The sequence below is a fragment of the Scyliorhinus canicula genome, chromosome 5 (genome assembly GCF_902713615.1).
Source record: "Scyliorhinus canicula chromosome 5, sScyCan1.1, whole genome shotgun sequence".
Taxonomy (NCBI): domain Eukaryota; kingdom Metazoa; phylum Chordata; class Chondrichthyes; order Carcharhiniformes; family Scyliorhinidae; genus Scyliorhinus; species Scyliorhinus canicula.
The window spans coordinates 14,448,102-14,472,875 of NC_052150.1; the positions used below are offsets into that span (position 1 = coordinate 14,448,102).

Genomic DNA, 24,774 nt, shown 5'->3' on the forward strand with positions numbered 1-24,774 from the left:
GGTGGGTTTAGCTGGGGGCAGGTCGGTGGGTTTAGCTGGGGGCAGGTCGGTGGGTTTAGCTGGGGGGTAGGTCGGTGGGTTTAGCTGGGGGCAGGTCGGTGGGTTTAGCTGGGGGCAGGTCGGTGGGTTTAGCTGGGGGTAGGTGGTGGGTTTAGCTGGGGGCAGGTCGGTGGGTTTAGCTGGGGGCAGGTTGGTGGGTTTAGCTGGAGGCAGGTCGGTGGGTTTAGCTGGGGGCAGGTCGGTGGGTTTAGCTGGGGGCAGGTTGGTGGGTTTAGCTGGGGGTAGGTCGGTGGGTTTAGCTGGGGGTAGGTCGGTGGGTTTAGCTGGGGGTAGGTCGGTGGGTTTAGCTGGGGGCAGGTTGGTGGGTTTAGCTGGGGGTAGGTCGGTGGGTTTAGCTGGGGGCAGGTCGGTGGGTTTAGCTGGGGGCAGGTTGGTGGGTTTAGCTGGGGGTAGGTCGGTGAGTTTAGCTGGGGGCAGGTCGGTGGGTTTAGCTGGGGGGTTGGTGGGTTTAGCTGGGGGCAGGTCGGTGGGTTTAACTGGGGGTAGGTTGGTGGGTTTAGCTGGGGGTAGGTCGGTGGGTTTAGCTGGGGGTAGGTCGGTGGGTTTAGCTGGGGGCAGGTTGGTGGGTTTAGCTGGGGGTAGGTCGGTGGGTTTAGCTGGGGGCAGGTCGGTGGGTTTAGCTGGGGGTAGGTCGGTGGGTTTAGCTGGGGGCAGGTCGGTGGGTTTAGCTGGGGGTAGGTCGGTGGGTTTAGCTGGGGGCAGGTCGGTGGGTTTAGCTGGGGGCAGGTCGGTGGGTTTAGCTGGGGGCAGATGTCCCACCAACCTGACCCCAGCTAAACCCACCAACCTACCCCCAGCTAAACCCACCAACCTGCCCCCAGCTAAACCCACCAACCTGCACGATTACAACAGGTGTAGGCAAACGTGGCCCTGACGTGATGGACCTCATGGCAGGAAAAGAGGGTAACTCCTCATGCCCACAATGCAAGAACTGCCCACCCCACCAGACTCCACCTACAGCACCCCCCAGACACCCTCTAAATAAAGAGACCCCTAAATAAAGGGACACCCCCCAAAGATCACCTAAATAAATGGACACCCCCGCCAGCCCCTCTAAATAAAGGGACCCCCTCCAGCGACCCCGTAAATAACGAGACCCCCAGAATAGAGACCCCTGCCAGGAAATTCCCCCCAGAAAAGAGACCCTTGTCGGGAAGCGAAAGAGCCGTCCAGACCGAGGCAGTGGCAAAATTACTGTTGTAACACTCACCTGGGCAATACATCTGCTGGCTCAGACACAGGAAGCACCACGTGTTAGTTCCTGGAAAGAGAAACCAGGCAGCTGTGTTTAAACCCCTCTGATCTTTGAGCTGCAAGCCATTCATTCATTTCCCTTACTAGGCTGTGATCGACAGCTTCCACACACACACAACTGTCAGAGAGTTAAGAGCTTTCCAATCACCCCTTCACACGCGAGTGCTTTTGAAGTGATCAAGCTGGAAATTGACAGCACTTAACCCTCTTTGAAGTGGTTGATGTTTGTAAACATTGTGGTGAGGTCACTTTAGAGTGACTCAACCGTGAAGGAAGATGAAGCAAGACAGACAATTGTCTATGTAGAAGCTGTCAATCACAGCCTAGTAAGGGAAATGAATGGCTTGCACGTCAAGGATCTAAGGGGTTTAAACACAGCTGCTGGGTTTCTCTTTCCAGGAATTGACACGTGGTGCTTCCCGTGTCCGAGCCAGGAGTATTGCCCAGGTGAGTGTTACAACAGTAATGTTTTTCACTGCCTCTGTCTGGACTGCTCTCTAGCTTCTAGAGACAGGGGTCTCTTTTCTGGGAGCTGCTCGACAGGTGTCTTCTTTGGGGAAGTTCCTGGCAGGGGTCTCCTTTTTGGGGGAAGGGGGGGTCTCTTTATTTAGGCTGTCTCTGGGGGTTGGTTTTATTTAGGGGGTCTTTACGGGTGTCCCTTTATTTACAAAGAACATTACAGCATAGTAATGGCCCTTCGGCCCATCAAGCCTGCACCGATCCAGATTCGTTATTTAGAACTACTACTTGTTACCCAAACGACCTGTATCCATCCATTCCCACCAGTACATGTGTCTATCAAGATACAGCTTAAATGTTGCTATCGTGCCTGCCTCCACCACCTCCACTGGCAATGCGTTCCGGGCACCCACCACCCTCTGCGTGAAAATTCTTTCCCCGCACATCTCCGCTAAACTTTCCCCCTCTCACCTTGAACCTGTGCCCTCTTGTAATTGAGTCATCCAACCTGGGAAAAAGCTTCTGACTATTCACCCCGTCTATACCTCTCGTAATTTTGTAGACCTCAATCAGGTCTCCCCTCAGCCTCCGTCTTTCCAACGAAAACAACCCAAGTTTATTCAACCTCTCCTCATAGCTAACACCCTCCAGATCAACATTCTGGTAAACCTTCTTTGCACGGTCTCCAAAGCATCCACGTCCTTCTGGTAGTGTGGCGACCAGAAATGCACGCAATATTCCAAATGTGGCCTGACTGAAATTTTATACAGCTGCAACATGACCTGCCAACTCTTGCAATCAACGCCCCGGCCGATGAAGGCAAGCATGCCGTTTGCCCTTCTTGACCACCTTATCCACCTGCATTGCCACTTTCATGGAACTATGGGCTTGAACGCCCAGATCCCTCTGTATGTCAATGCTCCTAAGGGTTCTGCCATTCACTGTCTAATTCACACCCGAATTTGATCTTCCAAAATGCATCACCTCACATTGGATGGATGTAAAAGATCCCGAGGCATTATTTTGGAGAAGATCAGGGGAGACAGTGCTATAGCGATAACGTCACCGCGCCAGTAATTCAGAGGCCAGTTACACTCGGAGGACCATGGGTTCAAATTCTACCGCAGCAGCTGGTGACATTTACATTCAATCAATAGCTTTCTGGAATGTAAAGCTTATCTCAGTAATTAAAAAACAATATTCGTTCACGGGATGTGGGTGCTGCTGGCTCGATCAGTGTAAAATGCCCATCCCTTATTGCCCCCGAGAAGGTGGTGGTGAGCTGCCTTCTTGAACCGCTGCAGTCCATCAGGTGTAGCTACCTGGGCTGGGGCAGCAGGGTAGCATGGTGGTTAGCATAAATGCTTCACAGCTCCAGGGTCCCAGGTTCGATTCCCGGCTGGGTCACTGTCTGTGTGGAGTCTGCACGTCCTCCCCCTGTGTGCGTGGGTTTCCTCCGGGTGCTCCGGTTTCCTCCCACAGTCCAAAGATGTGCGGGTTAGGTGGATTGGCCATGCTAAATTGCCCATAGTGTCCTAATAAAAAAGTAAGGTTAAGGGGCGGAGGGGGTGTTGTTGGGTTACGGGTATAGGGTGGATACGTGGGTTTGAGTAGGGTGATCATGGCTCGGCACAACATTGAGGGCCGAAGGGCCTGTTCTGTGCTGTACTGTTCTATGTTCTATGTACCCCCAGAGTGCTGTTAAGGGGAGAGTTCCAGGATTTTGACCCAGTGACAGTGAAGGGATGGCGATATATTCCCAAGTCAAGGTCGCGAGTGACTTGACAGGGAACCGCCGGGCGGTCGTGTTCCCAGGAATCTGCTGCTCTTGTCCTTCTAGATCGTGGGTTTGGAATGTGTTGCCTCAGGAGACTCGGTGCCTCAATTCTTGCTGTGCATGCAGGTGGTGATACTGCACACTGCTGCTACTGTACTCCTGTGGTGGAGGGACGCAGTGTTTGAGGATGGGGTTGCCTATCGAATGGGCTGCTTTGGCCAGGATGGTGCTGAATGTCATTCGAGCTGCACTCATCCAGGCAAGTGAAAAATATTCCATCACAAACATAGAATGGGTTACTCTAAATGTACATCCCCACTTCTGACCTTAAGACGGAAGGGAGGTCATTGATGAAGCAGCTGAAGATGGTTGGGCCTCAGGCACCATGTGGTAAGCATGAAACTATCATTGCTTGTTGTAAAAACCCATCTGGTTCACTAATATCCTTTAGGGAAGGAAATCTGCCGTCCTTACCTGGTCTGGTCTACGTGTGGAGCCAGACCCAGAGTTAACTCTGAAACTGCCCTCTGAAATGGTCGAAAAGCCACTTAGTTCAAGGGTAATTAGGAATTGGCAACAAAGCCAGCGATGCTCACGCATCCCATGAAAGAATAAAGAAAAAGCGATCCTTCATCGCAAAAACAATGCTGTTAATGGGAGTTAGCTGTGCGCAGATTAGTTGGCCTGGTTTCTACATTGCAACAGTGACTACACTTCAAAAGTGCTTCCTTCGCTGTTTAAGTGCTTTGGGATAACCGATGAAAGATGCTATATAAATGCAAATACAGGATTTCCAATAGGTCTCGTGGAGAATTCACGGGGAAACCTCCTTTCCCAGGAGAGCGGTACATCCCGCTGCCAGGTGGAGTAGAATAGACGCATTTAAAAGTAATCTAGATAAACACAGGAGGGAGAAAAGAATCAAATGGTCGCAGAGGGAGCGAATTCAGCCCATCGTCTCCATGCTAGCTCTCTGCTAGAGCAATTCCCCCCGTCCAACTCTTTCCCATCCCCTGCAAATGTTTTCCTCTGAAGGATATTTTGACGGCGTTAGGGGAAACACTAACTAGGGCAGCACACTAGCACAGCGATTAGCACCGTTGCTTCAACGCGACAGGGACTCGGGTTCAATTCCCGGCTTGGGTCACTGTCTGTGCGGAGTCTGCACGTTCTCCCCGTGTCTGCGTGGGTTTACTCCGGGTGCTCCGGTTTCCCCCCACAAGTCCCAAAAGACGTGCTGTTAGGTGAATTGGACATTCTGAATTCTCTCAGTGTACCCGAACAGGGGCTGGATTGTGGCGACTAGGGGCTTTTCACAGTAACTTCGTTGCAGTGTTAATGTAAGCCTACTTGGGACAATAATAAAGATTATTATTAGTGTTCATCATTATTCTGACACCCTTGCCAGGATTCTCCGTGCCTCCACGCCGAAATCTCACTCGGCGCGGTTGCGGAGAATGGGGTCTCAGACCCGCAATCGGCTCTGACGCCAGGACGCGATCCTCCGGCGACCGGAGAATCGGTGCCAGCCGCGCGCAGTCGATGCGGCGCCGGTCGGGGGCCATTGAAAGAGGCCCCCACAGCGATTCTCCGCGGTCGACCGGCTGAGCTCCCGCCGAGTTCCGCCGCCGTGGTTCCTGTATGGTTTCACCTGGCAGGAGCTCAGAGTCGCGGCCACCGTCCTGGTGAGGGGGTGCGGGGGGGGGGGGGGGGGGGGATCAAACTCCAGATGGGGCCTCCACGACAGCCAGGCCCATGATCGGGGGCTACCAATCGGTGGGCACGGGCGATCTGGTGGGCGGGGGGGGGGGGCTATCTTCTTCGGCGCTGGCCCGTTGTGTGGCTTCGCCATGTTGCGTGGGGGCCGGTGCGAAAACGGCTGGCGCGCGTGCGTGGACCCGCGGCCGGAAGTGCAGGGCCCCGTATCGACAGCAGGAGCTGCGGGGCGCACGCCGGGGTCCTGCTATCCCTCTTGAAGTCGGAGAATCACTCCGGACTTTTTGAAAAAAGTCTGGGGTGATTCGCGCCCATTCTCCCGTGGGCGTGCGGACATAGCCCCATTTTCGGAGAATCCCGGCCCCTATGTCTGCAAGATCACAGAATCCTTAGATTCCCTACAGTGCAGAAATAGGCCATTCAGCCCATCGAGTCTGCGCCAACCTTCTGAAGGAAAACCATACCTAGGCTCAACTCCCCGCCGTATCCCAGTAACCCCACCTAATTTGTACAAATTTTGACACTCGGGCAATTTAGCATGGCCAATCCACCTAACCCACACATCTTTGAACCCGGAGGAAACCCACGCAGACACGGGGAGAACGTGCAGACTCCACACAGATAGTCACCCCAAGGCGGGAATCGAACCCGGGTCCCTGGCACTGTGAGGCAGCGGTGCTAACCACCGGGCCACCCTGACGTCACTTCAACAGTTTCTAGTTCTCTGGCCCTCGCCGTTATGGGTGCCCAATCAGTTCCGAAGGAGAGTCATATTCGACCCAAAACATTAACGCTGCTTCTCTCTCCACAGACGCTGCCGGACCTGCGGCCTTTTCCCAGCATTTTCTGCTTTCATTTGAAATGAGAGCGGGTTGGAGGAGGCCCGTGTGGGGCATAAAAACCGACAGACACCAGATAGATCATCTGACTTGTGCTGTTTCAGCTCGGGGGGGGCGGTTTGTTTCTCTACAACGGGAAGATTTAAAATGCTTTGTGGGGGCCCAGCAACTATCTTTAGGCAAGCAGGTGCTCCCGTTATGTAAAACGTAGGTTCCAAAAGACTTTGAAAGAACAGAGCTCAAGGAATGAGTTTAAATAACGGTAATCCCTGCATCCTGGCTTCAGCCATTCAGAGATCTCGGGTACCGTGGACAGGAGGGGAGCTACCATCTTACCTTAGGCTGGAATCAGGGTGCGTCTCCATGTGCGTCTCCAGTCCATACTTGCAGATGAAAGTCTTGTAACATATTGGACAGTGAAGCACCTCGTCGATCTTCTTCTCTTCCTCTTCATCGGAGGGAATCTCTCGGGTAACCTGGGCAGGAGATGGGAAGAGCAAATTACTGCGGATGCTGGAACCTGAACCAGAAATTGCTGGACAACCCTCGGCCGGTCTGACAGCATCTGTGTGAAAGATTCTCCACGTCTGGCACCCACACAGCGAGAGATTCCACAGCTCCTGTCAGACCTGCTGAGGGGATGCAGTATTTTCTGTTTTTGATGGGAAGAGGAGTGTTTGGAGACGGGGAGGGGGAAAAAAAAAGAGAGGAAAATTAATAAACCATTAAGTCGGGATTTCCTTTTAAGTGACCAGCTGCTGCCGTTTTCCATCTCTCACCTCCCAATTATCGCCCCTCCTCGTTCATGGGTAGTGCTTCATACGGGGGAACGGGGGAACCTTTAGGATTGTTAAGAGCCCTCGGGTAGGTTGTCATTATGGTCGTCCTTCACTTGCAGCCCATACCAGGTGAGGGTTAGGACGTATTCGGCCATGGGCAGGGAGGGTAGTATAGTCAGCTTCACATCCCATATCCACACGTGCAATGACTGACTTTATTTTCATCTCCTCCTCCGCGCCACCATCTCTGGGGACCCATCGGTGGTACCATCAGTTGTGGTGCCCAAGACATCATGTTCCAACGAAGATCAGATCACACACCACCAGGTCGGACTGGAAGCCGGACCGTGAAAACATGCGGCTGAGGGACCAGAGAATCCAGCCCAAAGTATTGCCATCGCCAATGGTTTCAGGAAAGGCCAATGCGGCTGATGGGAATGAAGGTTTTACAGAAACAGGAGCCATTTTATCGGATTTGGAGGCACGTGCTTGTAACCTGCATCTCTGTAAATAAAAGCTGATCAGGTAAGTGACGCTTAGGCTCCAGGTCCAGCCTTTGCCACTTGCCTATGTGAAATACACTAGGTCCTTGTAATAATGGCCTTCCAGCAGCCCTGCTGCCTCACGGCGCCGAGGTCCCAGGTTCGATCCCGGCTCTGGGTCACTGTCCGTGTGGAGTTTGCACGTTCTCCCCATGTTTGCGTGGGTGTCGCCCCCACAACCCAAAGATGTGCAGGCTGGGTGGACTGGCCACGCTAAATTGCCCCTTAATTGGAAAAAATGAATTGGGTGCTCAAAATTTTTTTTAAAAAGGCCTTTCATCCAGCAAAACGTGCACCGCGTAGACTGAGAAAGGTTTACCTCCACCGTCGAGCAAGCCAGGGGGTGTTCCTTACACATTATTGTGAGCTAATGGGGAAGTGAGCTCCAGGGACTTGCCATAAAGCAATGAACGCTTATCAAGTGATACCTGCACTTTAATCATTCTCAATCCATCACTGCTCATTATTAGGCTTTACAGTGGGAGCAGCTCTGGGGGCAGACATTTTGTGGAGGATTTCACCCTGGCGACCATCTCACCGCTGAGCAATATTTCCCACAGCTGCATCCTATCCTATCACATCCCTGCACAAACTGGAGACAGTCAAATAGCTCAGTCAAACCCACTTCCCCTTTAAAGAGCACCGCGGTAATTTAGGCCAAAGATCCAGAGCATCAACCTTTGCACCCACATGAGCAATAAGGTCGATTTAGCCATCAAATCACTTTCACCACACATGACACCCCCCCCCCCCCCCACCACCCCGTTACTAATGCCCATTTCCTGGTTGCCAAACATGACTAAAATCTAAACAGAGAAGCATATGGAGCAAAGATACGACTTCCTCAGTCAGAACATTCTGGAATTCAGTTGGAAGCACTCTCGCCTCTCAACCAGAAGGTTTCGGATTCGAGTCCCACTCTCTTAAGCTCAAAAATCTAGGCGGACCCCATCGCCCCGCAGTGCAGTACAGAGGGGGACTGCACTGTCGTAGTCTTTTGTTTAAGACATTAAACCGACGCCCCCCCCCCCCCCACCGTCTTCGCGGGTGGATGTAAAGGATCCCATGGCGCTAGTCCGAAGCAGAGCACGACAGTTACCCAAGTATTTATCCCTCAGTCGACAACACACAAAAAAAACAGACTATCTGGGCAATTAGCATATTGCTGTGTGTGTGTGTGTGTGTGTGTGTGTGTGGGAGCTTGCTGTGCACAAAATGGCTGCTGGGTTTCCTACAGTACAACGGTGACCACACTTCAACAAAGTACCTGCCGGAAGCTGAGAGATGTCTGGAGGGGCACTAGACAAATGGAAGTCTTTCTCTGATTACAGCATTTACCAATCTGTCGCCAGTGCTGGATATGATCATCTGAAAATAGATTAAATTGGAAAACAAAACTACCAAATGCGACGGGTCAGTCAGCATCTGGAAGAGAAAAGTGGCTTCATGCCTTTTTGTTTTATAAATTTAGCGTACCCAATTATTTTTTTTCCAATTAAGGGGCAATTTAGCGTGGCCAATCCCCCTAACCTGCACATCTTTGGGTTGTGGGGGCGAAACCCACGCAGACACGGGGAGAATGTGCAAACTCCACACGGACAGTGACCCAGGGCCGGGATTCGAACCCAGGTCCTCAGTGCCGTCGGCAGCAATGCTAAGCGGCTTCATGCCTGCCCGATGACATTTGAAGGCACTTTCCTCAGCCGCTGATCCATTCTACATCGTGCTCTCCTTTTTGATTTCACAGCCGCGGAAACGCGGCCTCAGCGATGGCTGAATATAGATTGGCAGGCGATCATGGCAGAGGAGGAGGTCCTTGGGCTCATTGTGTCCATGCTGGGCAGCAAAGATCTGATTACACGGAGCTCAATTTCCAGCACTCGCCCCATAGTTCTGAGGCCAGTGAGTTCCCAGACTCCCGCCCACCCTCTGGGCCAAAAGGTTTCTCCTCAATTCCGATGTCCCGAATCAAGGCGGAGACGCACGTCAAGGCCGACGAACTGCCCGTCACAGAGGCAGCTTGGATAGTGCCCGAGTATATCGCTGCCACGGTGACTTTTTTTAAATAAATATACTTTATTCATAAAATATCTGAAATAACCATTACAGACATTTCAAAATAGCCACCACCAAAAGTGCAATAACATTTAGGTTTTCTACAGTGACCGTATTTCACTCTCGGAGCTGCTTCAATACAATCGTAAGGTCATCACAGACATTTCATAATGGTCATTACAAAACGAGCAATGGTATTTAACTTGTCTGCATCGATCATTCTGCACTCGGAGATGCTTCAATACAATGTTGATACATGTAACATTCACCGTGGTGTACAGTATTCAATGTAAGTCAGACAACCCGGGGGGGTGGGGGGGTTCTATACAATTCCCACCCCCTCTGTGCACTATGGCTGAAAGACCTTAGACAGCGGCCTTCCCCCATTGCGTGTCTTCCACGGCTGACCCAAGACTTAGCAGGTCCCTCAGCGCATAGACCTGGGCTTTGGAATGTGCCAGTATGCAACACTGTCTAGGACAAGCTCCTCGCACCGGAAGATCAACAGGATTCGGTCGGACCAAAGGGATTCATTCACCGAGCTGCTGATCCTCCAGAAGCAGCTGATGGTTTGCCTTGTTGTGCGTCCCTGGGGACAGCCCAGAGATTGCAGAGCCCTGGGTCACGGAGCTGCTCGGGGCGAAGCTCGACAAAAGGGGGGAAAAAAGCACCTCATCAGTCCTTTGCAAGGATTCCGGATTGGAGGCTGCACAGCGATTCAGGCCTTTGGCCATCCGAGAGTTTGCTGGCTTCCCCTTTGAAGGATGGAGGCTTTTCCCTGCAAGCGCTCGACTGTAATATGCCTGTTGTGTATTTTCTAGAGATTACTGTAATTCAAGGCTTCATTGGGAGACAGGTGGAGATTCGGGTCGGAGAATAAATAACCGTCCCACTTCCCAGCTGCCACTTCCAGGAGACAGTATCCTCCTTTGTTGCACGATGTAATACAATATTATTCAACATCAATAAAGTGACAGCTTCTCTGCATCTCAAGACCAGAGAGACACCAGATTTCTCCTTATTCTTTCAATGTTACAGTAAAGTTGACGGCTTTGTCTTACGGCAGGCAATTAATAGGCTCGTTAACTACTGCATTACCACCCTGAACTCAACTGGTCTCATAACATGGTAGTGGTGGTGTTGGGGTGGGGGGAGGGAGGGGTAGGCGAGGGGAGGGGATGTTCTTCTGCTCAACTCTTTATAGCTTCAAATCCCAGGCTTTGCCTCTTAGTTGGTTATTCGTCTCCTGTGGCTAAACTTTGAAAATGGTGAGGAAAATACACAGCACCATTTGGTATGGTGGAGTCAGGAGAGGGGGGTGGAGAGTGTGGGCCGGGGGGAGTGGGGGAGAAAAGAGAGTTGGGGGAAGAGAAGGGGTCAGGGAGAGCAGGGTCAGGGGAACGGGGTTGGGGTAGTGATGTGGGGAGTGGGGGGGGGGGGGGGGTTTGGAGAGGGGGGAGTGAATGGAGGAGGGGGCATTGACGAGGAGGGGGAGAGCACAGGGTAGAGGAGGAGGAGGGAGTGGTAAGGAGTGGGGGTGGAAGGGGAAAGCGGGATATGGGGGGAGGGGCGAAGAGGCCCAGATTTTGCCACAAACGGCGAGGCTCCACATCTAGGCAAAAATGAACGAAAATCCCAAAGTCCTGCCCCCAAAGGCCATTTCCTATTTTTGCGAGGTGCATGAGTGGAATTTAGCTATGTTTGCTGCATGCGTGGGCAGCACGGTGGCGCAGTGGTTAGCATTGCTGCCTCACGGCGCTGAGGTCCCAGGTTCGATCCCGGCTCTGGGTCACTGTCCGTGTGGAGTTTGCACATTCTCCCTGTGTTTGTATGGGTTTCGCCCCCACAACGCATCTTTGGTTGCAAGGTAGGTGGATTGGCCACGCTAAATTGCCCCTTCATTGGAAAAAAATGAATTGGACACTCTTAAATTTATTTCAAAAAATGTTTGCTGCATGCGTGGTTTATGAAGGCAACTGGCCATTTAAATAGCCAGCTGTGTGGAACCCAGAGTGTGCAGGTCAGACCAGGTAAGAACATGGTACACACATTTGGATAGCCAAGGTCCACTTTTGGAGAGGTACAGTATCCTTTTGGTTATGGTCCTAACATACATTGGGGTAAGGCATCTTTCGCGATTGTTAAAAGCCAACATTATTGTGCGTAAAAAGTGCATAAATGTATTGAAACTGTCAAAGAACTGTCAAAACCCATTGGGCGGGATTTTCCACGGAGTATCAGGGCACGAAATTGGCACTGGCTAGGGCAGCAATGGGGGGTGGGCAGAGGGGCACTAAGTTGGCAGAGAGGCGAAGAAGAACCACAGGGATGGACATAAGACGTACAAGGGCATTGGGTTGGATAAAGAGGCACAGTGTGGGATAGGGGCCATAGGGTTGAGTAGTGGTGCACAGCCATCAATTTGCACGCAGCAAGCTCCCACACACAGCAATGAGATAAATGGACAAACGAGTAACTCCTTAGAGGTGTACAGCGAAGGTTCACGGGACTGATTCCTTGCACAAGGGAACTGTCCTGTGAGGCGAGATTGAGTAGATTAGTCCGATATTCCCTAGAATTGAGAAGAAAGAGACACGATCTAATTGAAACATATCAAATTCTTAAAGGGCTTGACTAGATACTGAGAAAATGCTTGCGCTGGCTGGGGAACAATCTCAGAATAAGGGCGTAGACCATTTAAACCGGAGGAGAAATGTTTTCACTCGGGAGGGTTGAGGAATTTTGGGAATTCTTGGCCCCAGAGAGGGAGGGGGCACATAGTCAGCGAGCGTGTTCAAGAGTGAGGTCGCTCGGCCTTCGGGCAATGAAGGGGTTATGGGAATGAAGCAGGAAGAGCGGAGTTGAGGTAGAAACTCAATGGCGGAGTAGGCCCGAAGGGCTGAATGGCCTACGCCTGCTCCTATCTCAAACGTTCTCGCGTGACTAACGTTGCTTCAGGAATAGATATTGGGCAGGTCACCTGGAGATAGGTCGGCCAACCCGCCGAGATTGAGCTGGAGTCTCCAGACTGAAGATCAATCTCCTGGTCACTGCTGTGTGCAAAGCTGGAGAGAAAAAAAAACATCTGGACATTCAGAAAATGTTTTTTGGTCATTTTCTGTAATCATTTGTTTTTACCGTATAAAGCAATTTTGAAAATGGGAGGGAGGGGGAACGCTGACAATCAAGATTCATCACCCAATTGGGTAATGACTCTTTTTGCTTTCCGATTGTTCTAGGAAGGCGTTACGTTGTGCGATGGAACCTCCAGGAATATATTCAATCACAGTTGGCAACACTTCTCGGAGAACTCCGATCTATTATGTCAATACGGTTGTTCAACCTCACACGTCCACCTGAGGGGGCAGGCCAGACCCCAGTTGAATATCTCACCTGAGAGATGTCTTAGCCAACACAGCACACAGTCAGTATAAACAGCCCAGATTACTGGCTCACATCTCTACAGCAGGCCTTCTTCAATCCGCTCTCCTGTGTCTGAGATCCAGGAGGGGCTATCACTGAATCGAGTGCCCTGCAACCCATCGCCATGGAAACAGATTTCTGGAGGCTGAGACAACACTACCTCATCCAGTGGTGATGACAGTGGACGAGTAACTCGAGAGGTTCAGAGTTCAAATTCCAACATGAACTCAATCCTCTCAGCAATGCTCCAGCTGACATCAGCGGAAGACAAATGACCAAGTTACTTAAAAAAAAACACCACAGGCTTCAGTAGTGCTGCCCGCTCTGACCTGGATGTGGTCGACATGCACTGCACTTGGTAGAACCCGAGCAAAGTCACTGTCGTGACAGCTCAGGACCAGGAATAAACACAGCTACACTTGTCAAGTACACACAGACAGACACTCACTCAATCCCTCTCTCACACAGACACACGCTCACTCTATCCCTCTCTCTCTCACACAGACACACGCTCACTCTATCCCTCTCTCTCGCAGACATACGCTCACTCTATCCCTCTCTCTCGCACAGACACACGCTCACTCTATCCCCCTCTCTCTCACACAGACACACGCTCACTCTATCCCTCTCTCTCGCACAGACACATTTTCACTCTATCCCTCTCTCTCTCTCACACAGACACACGCTCACTCTATCCTCTCTCACAGACACAAGCTCACTCTATCACAGAGTCATAACATTTACAGTGCAGACGGAGGCAATTCGGCCCATCAAGTCTGTACCAGCCCTTGGAAAGAGCATCCTCCTTAAGCCCACAGCTTCACCGTATCCCCTAACCCCACCTAACCTTTTTGGACACTAAGGGGCCATTTAGCATGGCCAATCTACTAAGCTGCACATCTTTTTGGGCTGTGGGAGGAAACCGGAGCACCCGGAGGAAACCCACAAATACACGGGGAGAACGCACAGACGCCACACAGACAGTGACCCAGGCCGGGAATCGAACCTGGGACCCTGGAGCTGTGAACAGACAGTGCTAACCACTGCTCTACCGTGCCGCCCTCCTTCTCTGTCTGTCCCTCTCTCACACACACAGATACAAGCTCACTCTATCCCACTCTCTCACACGCACAGACTGACACACGCTCACTCTATCCCTCTCTCTCACACACAGACACGTACGCGCACACAAACACACACATACAGACAATCAGGCTACCTGGGGGGGGGGGGGGGGGGGGGGGGGGGGGGGGCAATGCTCAAGCTGGAAGCAAAGCTTCACCTCACAGGAAATGACGGAGAAAGGAAATGGAGGGCCTGTTTTCTGAGTTTCTACCTTCAGTAAATTTCTCAGGCACACTGCTTGGCAGTGATAGTTATCCCGTGATAGTGGCAGAATTAACTCCAGGCAACAATACTTTCCAGCACTTTCCATCTCAAACACCCTTCCAATGATCGTCTGGTTGCATTTCCTCCTGCAAAACAAGATTCCCTTTTAACTCACTCTGACGAGGGGAAGGGAATGTGGCGTGCACTGTCTGACATGCAATGGCGCATGTCAACATGGCTCACGGACACAGGGAGAGGGGCTCACGGTAACAGAGCCTCAGGGCCCATGCTTAGAGGGCAGAGGACTGTGAGGTGGGATGTGTGATCGATTAAATGCTGCTATGGCCTTTGCTGGCACAGGCAATAAAGTCCTGTCACAGATCCGGTGGCGGTCTCCAAGGTAAAGCACAGCTCGATCCTCAGGTCCTCTTGGTCCTTGGGAATGGAGGTGTGGTGCTCTTTGAGGAACCCAAGAGGAGAGGGCCTCCTGCTGAGGGCCCTTCTGCCCCTCTCTCTGCTTCTAGCTGTTGCTGATCTGTGGGGGGAGGGGGGGGGGCAATCTACTCCCATTCCCTCTCCAGGTCATGGGGAATTCCCCCCCCCCCCCAACCGCCCGAGAAAGATACCCATAAACTTTTTTTTTTTTAAATTTAGATTACCCAATTATTTTTTCCAATTAAGGGGCAATTTAGCGTGGCCAATCCACCTACTCTGCACATTTTTGGGTTGTGGGGGCGAAACCCACGCAGACACGGGAAGAATATGCAAACTCCACACGGACAGTGACCCAGAGCCGGGATCGAACCTGGGACCTCAGCGCCGTGAGGCGGTTGTGCTAACCACTAGGCCACCGTGCTGCCCTAAGATACCCATAAACAAGCACTTCCCTATCTCCTGGTGACTCCCACATCTCCTCTAAACTTCCTGCCCATTCCTAAATTAGGTTACTGACCCCCCTCCACTAAGGGGAAAAGTACCTTCCTCTCCACCCTATCTGTCCCTCATAATTTTATACACCTCAATCAAGTCCCCCCCCCCCCCCCTCCCCCCTCCCCCCCACCCCCAGCCTTCTCTGCTCCAGGGAAAACAACCTCTGCCTGCCCAGTCCCTCTGGATAACACTCCAGCCCAGGCAATAGCCTGGTGAATCTCCGCTGCATCCTCTCCAGTGCAATCACATCCTTCCGATAGTGTGGCGACCAGAACCGTACACAGTACTGCAGTTGGGGCCTCACCAGCGTTTTAAGCAGCTCCATCATAATCTCCCTCCTCTGAAAGTCTGTGCTTCGCTTAATAAAGGCAAGAATCCCATAGGCCTTCTTAGCCACCTTATCTAACCTGTCCTGCTGTCTTCAGAGATCAGTGAACCTGCACACCAAGATCTCTTTGATCCTCTGTACTTCCAAGGGTCCGACCATTCATTGCGTATTCCCTCACCTCGTGAGCGCTCCCAGAATGCGTTACCTCACACTTTTCATGGTTGAATTCCATTTGCCACTCTTCTGCCCACTTAACCAGCCCGTCTGTATCGTCCTGTAATCGAAGGCCTTGCTCCTCACTCTTTACCACACCACCAATTTATGCAACGCCGGCGAACTCACTAATCATACTTCCTACATTCACATCCAGATCATTATTGTACACTGCAAGCGGTAAGGGACCCAGCACTGATCCTGGCGGAATGCCACTGGACAAAGGCTTCCAGTCACAAAAACAACCTTCGACTATCCCCCTCCCACCTTTTGGGCGAGACATTAAAGCCGGCTGCTTAGGCGGGTGTCGAAGATCCCATGGCCATTCCTTTGAGGGAAAGCAGGGGAGCTATTCCCTAGCGCCCTGACCAACCGTTATCGCTCAATCAACATCGCAGAAATCAGATTATCTGCATGAGTTATCGCATTGCTGTGTGTGGGAGCTTGCTATGCGCAAATTGGCTGCTGCATTTCCTACAACAGTGACTATATCCTGACCATATAGGCCTCCCGATCTGGGCAACTGAATTTATCGGGGCAGGTACGAGCCATAGTGAGGCTGGCAAGATCGTGGGGGGGGGTTAATTGGTGCTCTCAATGTTTTATTATTTAACAATATTTGATTCATTGCACAGTGACCCTCAGAACTTGCGCAGTGTCCAGCACATCTCAATCAATTCGCCCAGAAAAGGAGCAAAGTGTCATTTGCCCTATCGAAACTGGAAGGGAATGCTTCAGATTGGCAGCGACCTGCTCAGCAATGCTCAGAGGAGACCGATTAAAGAAATCCGTTTTATTTTATTCAATAGGCAGAGTGCACACAAACAAACATACAAATTCGGAACAGGAGTAGGCCACTCGGCCCCTTGAGCCTGCTCCACCGTTCAATAAGATCGTGGCTGATCTGTCTGTAACCTCAACCCTACATACCCTACCGGCCCCAATAACCTTTCACCCCACTTGTTTATCAAGAATCGATCCAGCTCTGCGTTAAAAATATTCTAAGATCGGGCAGCACGGTGGCGCAGTGGGTTAGCCCTGCAGCCTCACGGCGCCGAGGTCCCAGGTTCGATCCCGGCTCTGGGTCACTGTGTGTGGAGTTTGCACATTCTCCCAGTGTCTGCGTGGGTCTCGTCCCCACAACCCAAAGATGTGCAGGGTAGGTGGATTGGCCACGCTAAATTGCCCCTTAATTGGAAAAAATGAATTGGGTACTCTAAATTTTTTTTTTTTAAATATTCAAAGATTCTGCTTCCACTGCCCTTTGAGGGAGAGAGTTCCAGGGACTCACCCCCCTCGGAGGAAACAATTTTCCTCACCTCTGTCTTAAATGAATGACGCCTTATTTTTAAACAGTGACCCCTAGTTCTAGATTCTCCCACAAGAGGAAACATCCTCTCCAGGTCCACCCTGTCATTACCCCTCAAGGTCTTGAAGGTTTTGATCAAGTTGCCTCTGACTTTCCTAGACTCGAGTCTAACCTCTCCGACCTTTCCTCATTAGTCTGGTGAGCCGTACTCAACCAGCCCACAGCTCGCAAAACTCAAAACAAAATGTTAGAAACGATTCTGCGAATGGGCAGCACTTGCTGAACAATCCTGAGTGTGTTAATAACAATTTTAAGATAATCAGACTAGGACTTAATGTGGCTCATTTACACTCACTAGAAGGAACATACATACACAGGACCTGTTCTTTGCAAACAAAAGGAATATGGTCAAGCCTTGTGCCTTTTTTGAACTACGCAGGAACTTGGGGGAGTCTATTGTTCACCGTGGCAATGCCTGGGCCAATCAGTCTTGACTTGCCAACCAATCAGCATCCTTCTGTCCTGTAGTATAAATGCTTGTGATCGTTTGAAACTTGATATTCTTGCATTTTTCCCGATGAGGCAAGATGAAAAGTTTCATCAGCACGTCCCTCTTTTCATCAATATTATAATAGTCTGTCCTCCCTCTGCTCACTCAACCACTCCTGTGACAGTGCCCTCTATGTATCCTGCAGGAGATGCAAATGTGACATTCAAAATATATCCTTGCTCTGATTTGCTTGCAAGTGTAATCTTGCAAAATTTTACCTGACCAAATGCTCTCTCTTCAGTTTACTCCAGCAATTCCATGAGCCCACAACACAACAGTCCTAGGTTCGATTCACCGCTGGGTCACTGTGCGGAGTCTGCACGTTCTCCCCATGTCTGAGTGGGTTTCCTCCGGGTGCTCCGGTTTCCTCCCACAGTCCAAAGACGTGCATGTTAGGTGGTTTGGTCATCCTAAATTGCCCTTAGTACCCAAAAACGTTTAGGAGGGGTTATTGGGATAGGGTGGAAGTGAGGGCTTAAGTGGGTCGGTGCAGACTCAATGGGCCGAATGGCCTCCTTCTGCACTGTATGTTCTATGTAAAAGAGGTTCGTCAGCCTGCCGTGGATCTTTGCAAGAGCAACTCAGCTAGCCTCATTACCCTGCACTTTCTCCTTGAGCATGTAAATATATTTTCTTCAGGTAATTATCCAATGCTCTGTTGAAAACCATGACTAACCCTGCCCCAAACTCTTAGGCCGCGCATGGCTGGTTTAGCTCAGGGCTAAATCACTGGCTTTTAAAGCAGACCTAGGCAGGCCAGCAGCACGGTTCAATTCCCGTACCAGCCTCCCCGAACAGGCGCCGGAATGTGGTGACTAGGGGCTTTTCACAGTAACCTCATTTGAAGCCTACTTGCGACAATAATAAAGACTATTTTTATTTTCTCCGAGGAGATCAATCGTGCTTCTCCGATCTATCCACTCAACTTCAGTTCCTCATCCCTGGAGCAATTCTCGGAAGTCTTTCCCGCACCCTCTCTGACGCCTTCAAATCCTTCTTAAAGTGCGGTGCCTAGGATTGGACTGGGGACTCCAGCTGAGGCTGGACTAGAGTTTTATAAAAGGTTAACCCATAACCTCCTTGCTTTTTGTACTATTTATACAGCCCAAGATCCCAATGACCTTTTAGCCATTTCTGTGATGGGGAAGACTAAATAAGGCCTGATATGTAGCAACGCACCTGCACATCATCCGCTCTGTGTATCTTGATCACAAACTCTTTTATTGGTTACCATACAAATTGCACACGCAGCTTCTACATTTCGTACATCACTGGTGCTTTATCTCAGTGCACCAAACCTGTCAGCCATTACCCCTGCCTGTACCAAGCTGAAATTAGCCAGAGATTTCCTGTTATGAGAATCCCCCAACAACTGCTCTGCGTTTTAATACAGGGCTAGACTGGAGCACTCCGAAGGAAATGTCTGCATACTTCCCAGCAAGGCTGGTTAGAAAGCTGCCAAGCTGGGGCGGCACAGTGGCGCTGAGGACCCGGGTTGCGGAGTTTGCACATTCTCCCTGTGCCTGCGTGGGTCTCACCCCCACAACCCAAAGATGTGCAGGGTCGGTGAATTGGCCAGGCTAAATTGCCCCTTAATTGGAAAAAAAAGAATTGGATATTCTAAATTTAAAAAAAATAGAAAGCTGCCAAACTGACATTCAATGCTGCCCGACGGGGGTCAGGTAATTCAGAAAATGGGGATCAATTCTGAGACACCTTTGGGCCTGATGCTCAGGCTCCACTGGAGCCAGGAATGGAAGGGGGCGGGAAGTAAAATAGCACAGTCGGCCGGCCGGCCTGTGCACCGGTTCCTGGTCCCGGCTCCTTCCCACGGCAGTGAGTCAAGGACGTTTTTTGAAATTTTAAACGTGAATGAGTTAGAGAGAGGGCGCCTCCATTTTGAAGTGACCTCTCTCTCTCTCGCGCGCGCGCGTACCCTCCATGGCATCCTGCTGCTGCCTTCAGGCTGGCTGGCCTCGGATTGGACCTCCAGCTCCGAGAGACCGCCCACCGTCCTCAATTGCACGCGGGCCACTGTTGGCCAATCAGGCAAAAGCAAAGTTGGGGTCCAGACCAATTCTGCCCTTTGTGTCTAGGTGGCTCAGTTATTCACTGGGCCATTTGTGGGGAGGGGGTCAGCGACGGTGATGGTGGGGGTTCCCATGTTTGATTTCGAAGCAGATGAGTAGCAGACGCCATTTGACAGCACGATCCCAGTGAGGCCTTCTGCAGCCAAGGATACGTTATCAAGCGAATAAATATAAACAACTCTCCGGCATATCGGAGTTGTCCATCGGTTTTCCTTTTACAACAATAACTTGCATTTATAAAGCACCTTTAACACAGCAAAACATCTCTCAGTGCTTGCAGGCAGCATTATCAGTGAGATGAGGGGACGTCAGGATGGGTGACGAGGTGTTGAAGAGAAAAGGTCGGTGGAGAGGTCACGGGAGGGAATTCCAGAGGTCAGGGCCCAGGCCACTGAAGGCACAACAACCAAACGATGGGAAGAGACATTGGCTGATGTACAAGAGTGAGAATTGAAGGGATCCAGATATCACGTGGGCTGTAGGAAGAAACAGAGATAGGGAGGAGCGAGGGCCACAGTCGGATTTAAACACAAAGATAAGAATTTCATAATTGAGGCTTTGGCAGACCATCAGTCAGCGGAGGTCAGGGGTGAGGGACGAGCGGAACTCGGTGCCAGTTAGGATCTGGGAAGTACAGAGTTTTGGATGAGTTTAACTTGGTGGAGGTTGGATGATGGGTGACCGGTCCGGGGGGGGGGGCCTAAATTCCGGCCAACCTGATGCCTTCTCATCATTGGCCAGACGAGGACAAGAAAAGTGGGCATTTTCCAATGGAACATAAACTGCACCCAAAGTACCTTTTTGCTGAGCAATTCTTCCTCCTTGGTCTCCCCTTCTTCTTGGCTCAGTTTTCTTTTGACCGAGAGCCTACGGCGTTTGGTGGGGGAGGGGGGGCTTGAGCCCATCGAACTGGTGGGCTCCTTCTCGTGGATCTTCATGTGCCTGCGCAAAGACAACAAGAGGACAGGTTTTAGTCACCATTCTAACTTTGGGGGCGATTTTTCCTCACATGCAGAGATGGGTGTCAATGCGGGCTCAGAGACTCATGGTGGGGAAAGAGTGACAATCTGGAGCAAGGTATAGAACAATAAAATGGAGGTGGAATTATTGATTGCGTCTTTTGCTTGATCATTTCTTTTCAACCCTTCTGCGGGGATGGGCATCTGATACACGGAACAACCGCACTGAGGGGGATGTGCTTAAAACCTTCACCTGATACCAAATGAAGGACGATTTTCGGAGATGGGACGTGCTTCCATTGTCTCTGGCTGGGAGGGTGCAGAAGGTGAAGATGACGGTCCTCCCGAGATTCCTGTTTGTATTTCAGTGTCTCCCCATCTTTATTCCGGGTCAACAAAGCGAACACTGGCTTCATTTGGGCGGGCAAGACCCCGCGGGTAAGGAAGGTAATGCTTGAGCGGAGTCGGGAGAGGGCGGGCTGGCGCTGCCAAATATTAGTAAGTATTCCTGGGCAGCGAATATAGCCATGATCAGGAAGTGGGTGGTGGGGGAGGGGTCGGCATGGGAGCGTATGGAGGCAGCTTCATGCAAGGGCAACAGTCTGGGGGCGTTGGTAACTGTGCCTCTGCCGTTCCCGCTGGCACGGTACTCCACCAGCCCCGTGGTGCTGGCGGCCCTGAGAGTCTGGGGCCAATGGAGGTGACATGTGGGAGCAGAGGAAGCATTGGTCTGGTCCCCAATCTGTAATAATCACCGGTTTGCCCCGGGAAGTATGGACGGGGGGTTCCGGATATGGTGGAGAGCAGGGATTGAGAGGATGGGGGATATGTTTATAGAGGTGAGCTTTCCGAGTATGAGGGCGCTGGAGGAGAAGTTTGGGTTGGCCAAGGGAAACAAATTCAGGTATCTGCAGGTGCGGGACTTCCTACGTAAACAGGTGTCAACCTTCCCGCTCCTACCGCTAAGGGGGATTCAGGACAGGGTAGTTTCCAGAGGGTGGGTAGGAGAAGGGAGTGTATCGGACATTTACAAGGAACTTATGGGGTCAGAGGAGACGCAGACCGAGGAGCTGAAGCGCAAGTGGGAGGAGGAGCTGGGAGGAGAGATAGAGGATGGTCTATGGATGGACCCGTTGAGTAGAGACATGTGCCAGGCTCAGCCTGATACAATTCAAGGTCATTTATCGGGCCCACATGACAGTGGCCCAGATGAGCAGATTCTTTGGGGTGGAAGACAGGTGTGCAAAATGTGCGGGAGGACTAGCGAACCATGTCCGCATGTTCTGGACATGCCCGAAACTTTGGGGATTTTGGCAGGGGTTTGCAGATGCCACGCCCACGGTGTTAAAAACAAGGGTGGCACTGAGTCCAGAGGTGGCGATTTTCGGGGTGTCGGAAGACCTGGGAATCCAGGAGGAGAAAGAGGCAGACATTCTGGCCTTTCCTTCCCTGGTAGCCCGGAGATGGATACTGTTAGCTTGGAGGGACTCAAAGCCCCCGAAGTCGGAGACCTGGCTATCGGACATGGCTAGCTTTCTCTGTTTGGAGAAAATCAAGTTTGCCTTGAGAGGGTCACTGTTGGGGTTCACCCGGAGGTGGCAACTGTTCGTCAACTTCTTCGCGGAAAATTAATCGTCAGCAGAAGGGGTGGGGGGGGGGAGCTTAGTTTATCTTACGGCAAGAAGGAGAGGTGAGATGGGGGCAGCGCGGTGGCACAGTGGTGAACACTACTGCCCCACGGCACCAAGGACCCATTCCTGTCCGACGACCACTTCTTCCCCCACAGAATTGCGACAGGTTTGGGGACAGGTCGGAATGCTGCGGAAAGGCTGCTGAGGAATTTTTCAGCATCTCCCCCTACCCACCCCTCCCCTCAGTGTTTCCACATTCTGGGCGAACGCGTTGCATGGGTGGAAAGTTAAGAGCAGTTCAAGGAGTAAGGAGCAGCCATTGTCATGGGCTGCAACAGCAGCTCGGAGAGCCAAATGATGGAGAGGGGGGTTTAAGTGCGCTTTATGTAGGTCAATCATGATCCTATTGAATGGCAGAATAAGCTCGAGGGGTAGAATGGCCAACTCCTGTTCCTATTGCTCATCCCCTTAACCTGCAGAACAACAAAAACGTGCCGTTATCTGGCGCCTGCAATGCGGCGAAATGCCTCAAGGTTCGTCATTGGAGCGTCATCAAACAAAATGTGACAGGAGTTTGAAGGAATGTTTTAGTCCTGGGACTGAAAATTCACCCCCAAAAAAGGCCTCGAGTTTGAGTTTGATGGTGAAGGCCTCGGCTCCTCAGGTGAGGCCTACGTCTACCCCTCAGCCCACCTGCTCCCTCTGGACGGATATACAATTCCCTCTGGGAATCAGGGCACCGGGAGCCTCCAATCCCAACTCCTCCTGCGCAAATGGGATGTTTGACTCGTTAGTCTATTTCACTCGGAATACCATTCCGCAGCAGGGTTGCCAACGGCGATTGAATGTACTCCTGGAGGTTTCATCAGATCCCCTCCCCCTCCCCCTCCCCCGACGCTCCAGCCATTCGTCGGCCAACACATCCGTCCTGAACCAATTGGAAAGCTGAAATATTCCTTACCCAATAGAATGATGCTTGACTGTCTGTCAAACAGCTGTCACTCTCTCCCCACCCCACCATACATGTGGTAAAGAGAAATATTCAAAGAAAGGGAGTGAGAGAGAAAAAAAAATATTTTTTCATGTCCTAATGATTTTGTTTTTCTCCAGGGTTATACTTTTACATGTTTTTCTAAATTAGAGTTCCCAATTATTTTTTTCCAATTAAGGGGCCATTTCGTGTTGCCAATTCACCTGCCCTGCACATCTCTGGGTTGTGGGGGTGAAACCCATGCAGACACTGTTTTGTTATGTTCTTGACCTAGCATAAGCTGCTTCCTTGATGTACACTCTGACAAAGGAAGGTTCAGACTTGGAGATAGCTTTAACATATTTATTAAAGTATTAACGATTCTCCTACTTGGATTCGACTCTCCTGTTAATCCTGCTATAGCTACTCAGACTAACTAACCGGTCTGCTACAAACCATGTGGTGGGTGTGATGTGTTTCAATCAACCCTGTGTACACACTAAGTATCTCCACTGGAAAGAGGAAGATCATGTGTGCCCTGTCCTTTTATATGGGTTGGTGTAATGCCCCCTTGTGGTAGTGTCACCTGTGTGTGTGTCTTGACTGCCCATTGGTCATGTCCTATCTTACTGACCTATTGGTTGAATGTCTGTGTGTCATGATGTCTCTGGTGCTCCCTCTAGTGTCTAGCTAGGTGTCGTGCATCTACATTAACACATTAACCCCTTGTGTATTTACAGTGATGCATAGCACCACAGACACGGGGCAAATGTGTAAACTCCACACGGACAGTGACCCGGGGCCGGGATCGAACCCGGGTCCTCAGCGCCGTGAGGCAGCAGTGCTACCTCACTGCACCACCGTGCCGCCCCATTCTCCAGGGTTGCACACACACCAGCTTCCTGGAGATTGGCTTTCAATTCGTGGAGACTCCACGCCAATCCTGGAGGGTTACCGATCCTAGTCTAATGGGTACACCTGATGTCAACTCAGGGGCAAGAACACAGAGGCAAAACCTGCGGCTCATCCCAGAACACCCAAATCCTGCCACTTAACAAAACCGCAGGTAAAGGAGAAACAGCCGGATCCTGGTTCAACTACAAATCCCCTCTTGCCGCAGTGGAACTGCATCGGTGCAGCATGCAAGATAAAAAGACAGAGCTAACTTGAAAAGTGAGGGTTTCTCAATTCGAATGAAACTGATGGAACAATGCAACAACAACAAAAAAACACGCATACCCACCCAAGTAAAAATGTTCCCAAGGAGATGCCTATCTGGAAACAAGAAAGGAGATTCAAGCAGCAGATGGAACAAGACAAGGAGCTGGTGCTGTTTACCTTGATTATGATGTAGTGTGACACACTGCAGTTATTATACTCTATCCATCAAATTGTTAAACCAGGTTATGCATAAGTAGGGCCAATGGCAACAACTTGTATTCACGTCGCACGTTTATTGTGATAAAGCATTCCAACGGTGTCTCGCAGGAGGCTTACAAACCAAAAACTGACACCAATTCACAGATTGACAGATGTCAAATAGATACATTTTGTGGTGCAC

At 51.0% G+C, this 24,774-nt stretch overlaps 1 protein-coding gene across 10 annotated transcripts in view; it reads right to left on the bottom strand.

Annotated features, from left to right (window-relative positions):
* Positions 1 to 24,774, bottom strand: part of rreb1a (ras responsive element binding protein 1a) — a 233,955-nt gene that overhangs the window by 52,725 nt on the left and 156,456 nt on the right. For all 10 annotated transcript variants that reach the window (XM_038796625.1, XM_038796626.1, XM_038796624.1 and 7 more), the window contains 2 exons: positions 20,451 to 20,595; positions 6,442 to 6,581 (listed from right to left, as the gene is read on the bottom strand). In XM_038796625.1, coding sequence (XP_038652553.1) covers positions 6,442 to 6,581; positions 20,451 to 20,595 — 285 coding nt within the window. The remainder of the gene's footprint in view (positions 1 to 6,441; positions 6,582 to 20,450; positions 20,596 to 24,774) is intronic.